General features: G+C 40.0%; 2 protein-coding genes across 2 annotated transcripts in view; one reads left to right on the top strand and one right to left on the bottom strand.

Moving 5' to 3' along the window:
* The window catches only part of REC114 (REC114 meiotic recombination protein), a 101,100-nt gene extending 90,190 nt beyond the window's left edge, over positions 1-10,910 (top strand). The window contains exons 4-6 of the mRNA XM_051982330.1: positions 2,649-2,861; positions 6,466-6,546; positions 10,275-10,910. Of these exons, the coding sequence (XP_051838290.1) occupies positions 2,649-2,861; positions 6,466-6,546; positions 10,275-10,439 (459 nt within the window). The 3' untranslated portion in view covers positions 10,440-10,910. The remainder of the gene's footprint in view (positions 1-2,648; positions 2,862-6,465; positions 6,547-10,274) is intronic.
* NPTN (neuroplastin) overlaps positions 10,527-12,150 on the bottom strand; it is a 67,782-nt gene continuing 66,158 nt past the window's right edge. The window contains exon 9 of the mRNA XM_051982329.1: positions 10,527-11,648. The gene's annotated coding sequence lies outside the window, so the exon portion shown is untranslated. The remainder of the gene's footprint in view (positions 11,649-12,150) is intronic.

Raw genomic sequence — 12,150 nt, 5'->3', positions numbered from 1 at the left:
GCTGTGCTGAATGTTACAAATGCTTCTTATCAAAGGAACTTGCTAGTTAATCACTAGGAAAGATCATTTCAGTTCAAATGAAAGTACTAATTTTTAATAGAATCTCAAAATTGGAAGGGGTCTAATTGAAAGTCATCTAACCTAGAAAACCAGGAGAAAAATTTTTATAGGATATCTTCCTACATTTTCCTGAAATGATTCCCTTCCTCATTTCTTATAGAACACAATGTTCCATCATACTCACAAACCATACCTTGTCTATTCTCCCATTCACCAGCCATCCCCTCAGTTTCTGGTTCTCCACGAGCACAATAAAAGAGCTGCAGTAAAAACATCTGTAGGCAGGGCTCTTTCAGAAAGAGACCTCTTTGTGGTGTCCCTAAGTTAGAGGACCTAGGGCAGACTCTTACAGCCCTTGGGCTTAATTCTGAAGGATTCCACAGAATAAGTGAATCAGCTCACAGCTCCCCCAGAGGGGCTTCGGTGTTCCTACATTTTCTCCAACATTTGTCATTTTCCTTTTCTGTCATGTTAGCCAGTTGAAGTGGTACCTTAGAGCTCTTTAAACTCATCAATTGGGAAATGGCTCTTATTTTTAGAAATTCATTTTATGTGTTGAAGAAATGAGAGCTTTATCAGAGAAATTTGTAAAAAAATTTTCCTCCACTTTCCTCAGTTAGATGACTTTCAGCTAGATCCCTAATGATAGTCCTTGTCCTTAAGGAGTTTACAATCTATTAAGGGAAGACAACACACAAAAGGAAGCTGAAAGGGGCACTCCAGAGCAGGTGCTGGGGATCAGAGCTGATGGAATCTCCATGATGATGAGATTCTCATAATGTCCATGAAATATGTAGGTGGAGAAAGCTGTCAGGCAGTTAAAAGTGCAATAGACGGAAGAAGACCAAGAACTAAAATGAGAACATGGGATCCAAACTTGTAGGAGAGATAGAGGAAGAGCTGTTGGGGAGATCGCTTCCCTTTTTGAGCCACATAGAGCATTCCTTTTTCATCCTTGTCCAATCCCCCTTTTCACTTTGTGGCTAAATAAATATCCTGCAGTGACCATTTTCCACACCTGTGCCTGCTTTCACTCATTTTCTAAGCACAACCGTTGTCTTGGGTTTGCCTCCTTCCAAGGCATTGGGCTGTTACTCTCCGATGTGATTTGGTAGTTTGGTCTTTTTAGTAGATTATTAACACAAATTGCACTAGCATCATGTATTACCTTATGGCTTCTGCAAGGTAAAGATAAAATGTTAAAAGTTGAATGAACCATTGGGCTAATAAACTGCCCTATTTGCCAAGATTCCTCCAGATATCCTAATGGCCTAATGTTCTTACATAGCTGGCTGTGCAGGCCTCTCAAACTCAGCCTATACCAAACACCTCATTATCTACACCTCCAAGCCTCCTTTGCCCTAAAACTTCTCAGTTTCTGTAAACCCCTGCTTTTCAGTTTCTCAGATCCACAACTTCAGTCTTCCTTAGCACCCTACAAATCCATACGCTGCCCAACTGGATCTACTCTAACTCTGTGTCTCCTAAATTCATCCCTTCTCTTCATAAACATGACTGTTACCCCATTATCTAAACTGCTCCAAGTCTCCATCTTGGTTTTCCACTTCTCCAGGCCCTGCTTTCTCCCATTTGCCACAAGGCCACCAGAGTGAGCTAAAAGCACTCACCTTTTCTCCATTCTCTCTCATGCAGTCACAGAAGTTGGGTTATGAGGGCCCTCAGGAGCCATAAACTTACTCCCCAAAGTAAATCTCCAATAATAGAGCTGCTCCATGACTTGCTTGCTTGCTTCCTATTGGGCACTGAAAGGACTTCCCAACCAGGGCTCAGCCCGCTTGTCCAGCTGTTACACATTCCTCTCCTTTGTCTGATACAATCCAGACAAGCAGTCTCTTCACACCCAGGCCTCTATGTCCTGTCTTTTCACTGGGCATCTTCTCCCTTCTCTTTGCCACCTCTCAGACTCCCTGGGAACATCTCTTCACATGAGGCCTTTGCTGGCCCTTCCAGCAGAGCAGCCGTTGCCTCTTCTTGCCTCATTAGTTTGCATTCATGTACTTTATACATACTTTTTTACCTGGGGTTCCCCATGACAAGCTGACATGTTGAAGTACGAAGACTTCTAGTTTACAGATTGCTCCTCCCCAGCCTCCAACAGAATATTTTTTAAGGGTAGATGACTTTTCATTTTGGTCTTTGTGCTCTGAGCACCAAGTTCAGTGATTGGCATATAGTAGGGCCTTAATACATTTCTGATTGACTGATAGGCAGTTGACTTTTCTACTTTCCTGGAATCAGAGTCTCCTAAGCAAACATAAAACATTGTTTACTTTTTAAAAAATGTGTGGACATGATTGAGCAGTACATTGTCAGTGTGTACCATTTTCTAGCTAGCTGATGATGAAGGCAGTAGCTGTGGCCCTAAAGGGAAATAAAGTTGTGGTTCTATCAAAGCCTTTAACAGGCCTGAGTCCCTGATCATGGGCCATGTTTCACAGGAATATGACGCTCCCGCAGTTATGATTCTCCTTCTCTGTTTCCTTATTTTTCTGGGTCACCAATCAACAGTTGTCCATTTAGGAGTGATAAAACAGGTTGTTCAAACTTGCTTTTTTTTTCCTATACAGGATAAGAGTCGCATGTTCCGTGTGCAGTTTGGAGGTGACTCAAAAGAGCAGGCCCTGGAAAATTGCTGCCGTTGTGTAGAAAAGCTTGAGCAGTACATCACCATCCAGGTTCCCGATGAGCTCAGCCAGGAGCTGCAGCCAGACCCTAGCTCACTGGCAACCATGCAAAGTCAAGCGAAGGACACAGATCAGAGTGGGACACTGCACCGGGGAGTAAGTAGGCTGTTCTCTAAGGAAGTGCTGAGAGAAAGCTTCATAACTTCATATGTAAACAGGCTCATGGGAGCCCAGAGCTATCCTTGCAAGGGGGACTCTAAAACCATCCCATCCAGGGAGGCCCAGGGAGCTGGCTGAACTAGGTAGAGCCATAGAGAGGAAGAGGCAATATGGGGAAGGGACAGAGAAGTCTGGGACTGCGGGCTAGTATCCTTTCCATTAGAAATCTGCGTAATCTAACAAGCACAGTCTTACCTAAGAAATAACCAAACACACCCCCCCCCCCCTCCTCCAGAGGCTGGCTGTTCCTGCATTCAGGATCTCAAGGGTCACTCTGTGGGGGGCTGAACTCCTGAAAACTAGCTCACAAGCTCCCACTAGTACACCATTTGTCCCTCACTAGTCAGTCGCAATAGAGGAAGTTACAGAGCAACCCCCTCATTATCAGGAACACTCTCCCCTAAAAAACTTAAGTGTCAGAAGAAAAATGGTCACAAATCCAGGTCCAGCAGTCGGGAGGCATCCGTGGAAGTCCCACGAGGGACCAAAGCCAAGGACAACTCCAGAAAGCGGGGTGTGGTATCTGGATTGGATATGTATCTGTGTGAGCTGGCTGCTAGTGGGGGTGCCCCAGGGAGCCACGTGGTGGTTGGGTTGGCTTCTGGCCAGGTACCCTGGTTGCTGGATGGGGCCAGCAGTTTCCTGGTGCCTGCTAATGCCAGACAGACTCTGCTGCTCCTGGACTAGCTAATGGATGAGGTGGCTAGTTTTGCCTTGGGCAGCTAGTCTATTCTTTTTCTACCATCCACTGGCTTGGACATATGGTACTTTGGAGTGCCTTTGACAAGGAAGAGCAGTGACCCTCAGCTCAGATCAGAAGATTCCCTGAGAGCCCTAGTTCTGGAATAGTTTGTCACCTCTCGGCTGGAGAAGGCAGGAAGCTTGCCTTTCCTAGTCAACAAATTCTTCCAGGCCAAAAAGCAGAACTCAGAAGTCACTGCATGCTGCCTTACGGGGGAGTGAGAGAGAATGTTGTGGGCCCAGTAGCCAGGTAATGAAGTCCCTCAGGCTTCTTACCCTTTTCAGGATGGGAAAAGTCGGTTTGCTTCTGGATTTCCTCTTTACTCTTCCATGATTTTCTTCTAGCTCTTAAAACTCTTGGGATTGTCTTATTATAAAAGGTTTTTGTACAGAAGAGGAAACACAAGCAAATATGTACCCAAGAAACTACTCTGTGGCAAGTGTGGGAAGGCAGTGACTGGGGCCTAAGATAGCTTTGTGGCTGTAGGAGATATGGGGGAGAAGGCACAGGCAGAATACTAAGGCCTGGATTGGGGGGCAGGGGCAGTGAGGAGGAAGTGAGGGCCTTCCCTCTGACCCAGTAGGCCAGGAAGCCCAGCCCGGCCCCTCCATTAGAATGTGAGCTCCTCTAGGCCAGAACTTGTTTTTATCTCTTAGATCCCTGTCCTTAGGGCCTCAGTCACCAAGTTCCAGTGCCATGAACTAGTAGGTGTGCAAAAAGGAGAAAAGATGTTGATTTTGGCTATGTTGATCTTGAGGTAAGAGGGTGACATCCTCAGAGACTTGACCACACATGAGAGAAAAGGTTTGGGCAGTAGCTAAAACCCTGGGAATGAATGAATTTTGCAAAGAGAAAATATCAGGACATTGTGGAAATGTATGTCGAGTTAAAAAGGTAACTCAGAAAAGCTATTAGCGTAAGACAGACCAAGTATGAAGTTTCTGAAACTGGTAGAGAGTATAATGATGTACTTCCTTGTCAGAAAGAATTATCAAATAATTGCCAGACTAACTGGGAGGGAACTCTCATCAACCCTCATGGTCCATCCCCTAACCTCTGGATGTCTTCAAACAAAACCATCTTTTGAGATTTTAGCATCCCTGTAGCCTTCTAGCTCTGGACTCCTCCCGAGTGCCCACCTTTCCTACTTGGATCTCCCTGAAAAGCTCCCAAGAGTACATTTCCTATATAAAAGATCTGCTTATGATGATCTTTGCCAAGTTCTCTAAAGAACTTGGCCTATTGTGAGGTTTTCTCTTTTTCTCTTAACATCCCTCTCTCCCCTTCCCTCCTCCCCCAGAGTACCTTCCCTCTAATGGCATAATTCTCCTTACTCTAGCTAACTGGTCAGTCTAAGCTGCCAGACCATGGCTTTCTCCCACCTCCCAGAGTATTGCCTTTCTCCTGGTTCATTGCGAGTTCCCCAGGAGGAACTTATCTTTTTCTTTAGTCTAACTATATGCTCTCTCCCAACTGTTATTTCATATTTAGAATAGACACCATTCCTGGTGTCTGTTATCTCTTCATTTTGTCTATAAGCCCTTCTCATAAATAAATCTTTTTGTCAAAGAGAATGGCCATTGTTTGTCACATGTTTATTTTGAACTAGGTATTGCTACCCTGAGCACTCAATTAGACTGTAGAACTGGGTATAGGGAAAAACCAGTTACATTTGGTGATGCTATGGTCTTTGGTGATATGTCAGTCTCGTGGTGCAGTGGAAGCTCAAGTACAAGGAATGAAGAGAGAATGAGCAACAAGGAAGTTGAGACTTAGCAGTGAAGAGATCTGAGAAATCAGAATTCAGCCAGTTTAGGGGAATACAAGAAAATGGAGATTACTGTAGAGATGGCTTCCCTACGGAGTTGGGCTACAGAGAGCTCTAGGACAATGGACTTTGAGGCTACACTTGAAGCACAGATCTGCATGGGGTCCAGGAGTTGAACCCCAGGATAAAGAGTGAGTTTCCTATATTGGAGCTACAGGTCTGTCTGCAACAACTTATTTTAAGATGGTAGAAAAGTAAATGATTTCACAAATTCCTGTTCTTTCTTTGATCTTTTTGGGATATAGACTTGAAGTATCATTAGATCAGTAATTAAAGCAGTATTTCAGAGTAAACTTGTTTGTGAAAAACACACATATGAAGTGCACTATTAAAATGACAAAATGGAACCTTAAGCAAAACCAAGAAACATTATGCCTGAGATAGCCTAGGACAATCATATCCACTCCCTTGTTTCAAATGATTCTACTTCCTGAACTTCTGATCAGTGTCTGATTCATAAATTGCATGCAAGGGACTACTAGATGATGCAGTGGATAGAAGGGTGGGCAGGAAGTCAAGAGGACCTGAATTCAAATCTAGCCTCAGACACTTAACACTTGCTGTGTGACTCCAATTGCCCGAGGGATAAAGATTTGCACACAGATGTTCCTGGAAGTTTGGGAGGCAGGGGAATGACTTTTGGCCTATCAGAAACTGAGGCCTATCAAATACAAGTCAATTTTTTTATACTCACTTCTTGCATTTAAAGTGTTTCTAAGATGTATCATGATACCTAAATTTTCAGTTAAAGAGATCCACATCATTTGATTTAGAAGTTTCACTTTTGTAAACAGGTGTTAATAAAATTATTAATAGTATAATAGGCTCCATCTATATTTTGAAATAATATCTTTTTACATTTTGGACAATTGCATTTTTTCTTCGATGTTTAAATAAAAAAACCAACATTTTAAGCATATTCCATTCCTCTTGTCATTTAATTTTTTAAAATGCATATTCTTTTATTTCAGTTACATCTGAATTTAAAGCAGCATTATGCTTCTTCCTACACCTTTCCAAATGGAAGGATAACAATGATACAACTAGCACAGGTAAGAGTCTACTTTTGTGATCAATATTTGACAAGGCTTATTTTTTTGGCTAACACTGTGGTTCTTAATTTATATTTCACTTAGGAGTTTTGTATATAGTGACACAAGTAAACTTGAAATCATAAAGAAGGATGATTACAGTAAAAGAGAACTAGGGATCATTTTCTTTATTCTTGGTATAAGATTAAACAAGGTAGTACATGGTATAAGAAATTATTTTCACAAGTAAATAAAAATAGGAAGAATGATTTGATAACAAGAACCAGAAGAAGCCTTTTAATGTGTGAGATAAAAACTTGAGCCACTACTTTCTCAGGTGACTGAGGGAAATAGCCTCAATTTAATTTTGATAATGAAATTTTGGAGCTATTTTAGAGAAAAGACCGAAAACCAATTTGGGGGCAGAGGCAGATCGTTTTCAGATTCGAGGGCAAGTCTTCACTGCTAAGTGGCCTTCATTCTCACCAGCTCAGTATGGAAAAAGAGGCGGGAAATGTGAGAGAATTCAGTCTTGGTGCAACAGACCTGCTTTCTCGAGAGAGGCTCACCTGAAATGCTGCTTCGGTATGCTTTTTTTTCTCCTTGCAGATGTGGTTTTTGCTTGAGAGGATTTCCAGATTGTAGACTTATTTCAAACACATGAACTTTTTGAACATTCAAAACAAGTTTTTACTTTCAAAACACTCAAAATAAATATTTAGCCAAAATTTGGTGGTTGAATTAATCCCATTTTTAATAAAAGAAAAACTGAACTCCTGACAGAGATTGGATAAGCTTTGCCCGGGTATATAACTCCAGTGACAGAAAATTCAACATATCAAAGAAATTCCATTCATTCCATATGCCATGTTCTTCACACAACAAATATTTTAAATCATGCATTAGGCAGTGTGACTCTGCCAAAAGGGGGAAAGGAGGTGACTAAGGAAAGAAGAGAACAAGTTAAAAGGGACCTCAGAAGTCACCTAGCCAGTCCACCTAATGCAGCAGCCCTCTATGATTAATTGAGCCTCTTCTTAAACATCAGTGGTAATAGGAATCACCTTTCCCATTGGAGTGTTTTTTTTTTTTTTTTTGTTAGAGGGAAGAAGGGAGAGAGGAGAGAGCACGAGAGCATTTAGGGCTAAATAAGCATTTTTGGGGTACCATAAATACTATGGCTGTTCCTATTCTGGGCTACCCACATAGATTACATAAATAATAGATAGCAAAAGAATAAAAAAGAAGATTCCTCAGAAAATATTGTGGTTTGCTGAAGTCCTGATCTAATAGATTTCTAGAACCAGCTTAAAAAGTTCTTGTCTGGTTATTAAATTGACCTATCTTAATCTAGATTATTCTTTTGTGTGTGTGTGTCCTCTTGGATTATGTGAGGTGTGTTAACCAAAACAGAACAATCCTTTTGGTCAAAGGAGGAGGAAGATTTCCCATTTTCTGGTTCTGGGCATATTTTTGATTATTATTCTTGTTTATGAATGAATTACTTCCATGGAATTCAGGCATTAAAATTTAAACTAACAGCTAATAATAACCATCTTTAATCCGGCTTCCCTCCCCACCCCCACCTCCACCCCCCACCCCCACCCTGGGCCATTTTACCATTTCTTTCTGACTACAATTCAAGAACATTTCCATTTTCAATCCTCTCTACTATAATGAAAAATTTCTCTTCTCTAGCTCAGGTCTACACCTCCCCAGCCCAAAGTGATCTCTCCTCAAGTCTGATGAAGCCATAATTTATTTATTCTAGTATCCCTGTAGATGCAGACAACTCTCTCATACGTTAGCCTGTCATATTCATCCATATTTCCCCAGAAATCCTCTAGAGAACAGTAATCCATTTCACTGGAGTTCATGTTCTTTTACACCTTACTGGCCTTTCACTCATTATTTCTCATTTGTACTATTTAATCATCATTACTCTCTCTTCTCAGAAAAAAATGATAAGAAGTAAGAAGTCCCCTAAGTTACCAAAGCAACAGCTTTGTGACAAGTATCAAGTAATAAAATATCAAAATGATGAGATATTGACATTGTTAAAACAATCTCATATGAAGGGAGGGATAAAGTACTTGAAGGTTTTATTATCCGATTTTATAGATGAGGATGTTGAGTTTTAGAAGTTTGGGGACTTGGTGTCCTCTTGGACACCTGTAGGAAAACCTCTATCTTCAAGCCCAGTGGTACCAAACAAACTGTTAACTAGCTGATGACAGATAATGCACTTTTAAAATCCTGTCATCTGCATAAGCAAGTAGTGATGATCAATTTACTATTATTATGTGTTTTCATATATGTCACTGGTGGATGCTATAAAAGGTTTAATGTAGGGTCTAGGAACTTAAAAAAATTCTGATGGAGCCACATTTCAGTATAAAAGGTTTCTTTTGCAATGACACTTATTTTATAACTTTAAACACATCCTAGGAAAGGGATCCCCCCCCCCCCCTTTCATCATGCTGCCAAGAAAGTCTATAAAACAAAGACTAAGCACCCCAGCTTAATTTTTATCCAACACTATTTTAGATTTTCTTAACATATTATTAACTATTTTAAGTGAATATTTATTTGAAGTACAGTCAGTCCTGCCACAACATGACATGTGTTCCTAAAAACTACCTTGCTATGCCAAATCATTCAATAAAAACTGGGGTTAACACAACACTCAAAAAAACATTGTCAGTGACTTTTAAAGAAGAGAGGAACCAAATAAAAACAGTAAGCACAGTTTTATACATGTTAAATGGTTAAGAAATACACAAATATTAATTACAATGACTAATGGCAGTGTTCCATGGCCTCAGGCTGCTGTTTGATGCCCCAGCTCCCACAGGGCCTGGATTGGCAAAGTCAAGTCATTGCTGCAGAAAGGGTAGTCTTGGTGAGCAGAAATTCCTGGGGCCACGCTGGAAGATGGGGTAAGGGGTAGGATTGGACCAGCCCTCCTCAGCCCACAGCTCCTTCTGCACCAGTAGATACACAATAAAAATGGCACTTGACCTTGGAAAAAAGACCTGAAGTTTGTGGAAGTAGTGTAGTTTTCTGTGTTCTCTTGCTGTTTCCTCACTGATGAAATTGCTTACAAGCAAACACAAAATTCACATTATGCTGATATCATTCCCTATTATATCAATCATGTTGGAACAAATTAAGAATTTTCAGAACAAGTGTTAAGAGCAAAACTGACTTTATAGTACTTTTATAGATAGATAAATCTTTGACAGATGTTACATAATCAGCCTGTTGTTCAAAAAGGTGAAAGAAAGAATCCCAAGATTGCATTAGGTGGTTTCTAAAGTCCTTCCACTTTTAAGCCTCTTCTTCTTACAGGTGAAGAAACCAAGGCCAGGGAAGTCAACTTTACCTAAGGTCACACAGCTAGTAAATAGCAAAGTCAGGACTCAGCCCAAATCTCCTGACATTATAATTACAAGTCATCCTTCAGGCACTATAGAAAAGGCCATTCACTGAAACTTTTGTACTTGGCAAAACATGTGGCTTGTTAGTATGGAAATACTTTTTATTTAAAAAGGATGGATTATGAAGTATATTCCATCATATGGATATGTATAGCTTCAATTAGAAGGCTCCCCTTTTCTGTTTGTTAGTTACCTCTGTTTAGTTCAGAGAACCATCAATGCAGGTCAGTCAAAAAAGGCATGAGTGCTATGTGATTCACGCTATCAATTTCACTGCCCAATAAGCTTGCCTTATTCCTGTCTTTGCAGTCTATCCTGACATCAGCCAAACTCCCTCTTGCCTATGAGCAAGCTACATGGAATGCCGAAGAGTTAGGTCCCTTCCTGAAATTATGTCTTATGGATCAGAATTTCCCAGCATTTGTTGAAGACGTAGAGAAGGAACTGAAGAAATTGACAGGGTTGGAGAATTAATGTTGTAAACATAAATAAGTAGCTATCTTATTGAAAAAAAATGTTTTCTGCCAAAGTTAGAAGAATAAAAATTGTTGTTTCAACATCTTTCTTTTATCAGTGTTTTATTTTTAAAAACATGTGGATCCACTTTGTTTTTTTAATACATCATTGCACTTCAACAAATACACAGAACACAAGTTCATGCATCAACAGCTCTGCACCGAATGAGAACCATGTCAGGTTGTAATTCTACAATCAACTGTTAAATCAAGACGGGAAATTACAGTGTCCAACTAAAAAGTATAATTAGTTGCATAGAATATTACCATGCTATAACACTTTTAAGATCATTGAAAACAAAAAAAAGTAAATTATAAAAGTCTGCCTGAATTAAATGTACAAAGAATATGGTTCAACACATCAGTGCAAAAGGATTTAAGAATTTACATGATTTAACATCAACAAAATCACTTAAAAAGCAATTATACACACACACACACATATATATATGCATATATATGTAGTATTTACTGTAATTCATTATAACTGCTTATTAGACTGTCCCAGTATCTCATTAAAGTCTTAGGTGAAGCCCTTAAAATTATAAATTTCAGTTTATATTACTCCTCTTAAGTACCAGAACAGTATAATTCTCTCATCTGACAACATACAATAAGGAATGAATTTCAGCAGCTTAAAAAGGAATCAAGCGTTTGTTTACTGTATTTTGGTTTTTCCCCACCCCCAAAAATATAAATATATATAATATATATATATATACTGTATATATTTTTAGGTTTGCTGTACTTTACAAAAATGTATCACTAGATGGCAGCAGAGCAATTTAGAGCTTTGCCAATGTAATAGCTGCATTAAGTAAAAGATGGCGCATGCATGAGCTGATCCTCAGAGGACCTTTCTTACTTCTATTTAAATATTTTCACAAAGGAAAAAAATGCAACATTCACAGCACATCAAGCCCCAAATAGTTTACACCTTCTACACTGAAGCATTGTTTAAAATGTGTCTGGCTAGGTCATCCTTATAGAAGAGGCTAAATAAGGCATGCGTTAGACAGTCGTCGTATTGTTGCTCACTTGAAAAAATCAGGAGAAAAAAAAAGGAAAAAAAAAAAAAAATCAAATACAGCTGGAGTTATGGAACCAAAGAGGTCCAGGCATAAAATTTAGCAGGTCATGTTGCCACCAGTCTCAGGAAACTAAAGCTCTGTGAAGAAACAAAGGATTTGAAATTTTAAAAGGAGACTGCTCTAGCCATCGGCACCTTAGCAGGTAGGACAGTGGATACTGCACACAACTCAGGCAAACAACATGCTCAGGGATGCGGTGTGAAATTCTGATCTCCATGTGCTGAAGAAGAGAATTCTGGCACATCTGCTTATCCAGGTGCTGCACTTACAGAGGCCTTAGTGAACAAAGTACGGTTGGTGACCTCCAAAAATAATCCAGCCTGAGAAAATGTCATTGATTTTTAGCCATTTTCAATTCCTTGATAAGTAAATAATGCTGCAAAATTTTATTGGCTTTAAAATCTCAAAATCTTAACTGGAATGATGCATGCAAACATGGGACTCAACCAGAAAGGGTTCCTTCTTAGTCACTAAGACAGAAAGAACATTATCTGCCATCTCTAAAACTCTCAATTTATGCATTCCCACCACCTACCAAAGCAGCAGAACTTTTAGAACAAAGGTCAACAGATGTCAGTT

Source organism: Antechinus flavipes, chromosome 2 (genome assembly GCF_016432865.1).
Source record: "Antechinus flavipes isolate AdamAnt ecotype Samford, QLD, Australia chromosome 2, AdamAnt_v2, whole genome shotgun sequence".
In the NCBI taxonomy this organism is placed as follows: domain Eukaryota; kingdom Metazoa; phylum Chordata; class Mammalia; order Dasyuromorphia; family Dasyuridae; genus Antechinus; species Antechinus flavipes.
The sequence above is the reverse complement of the archived record's forward strand: the minus strand, read 5'-3'. Positions and strand labels throughout refer to the sequence as shown.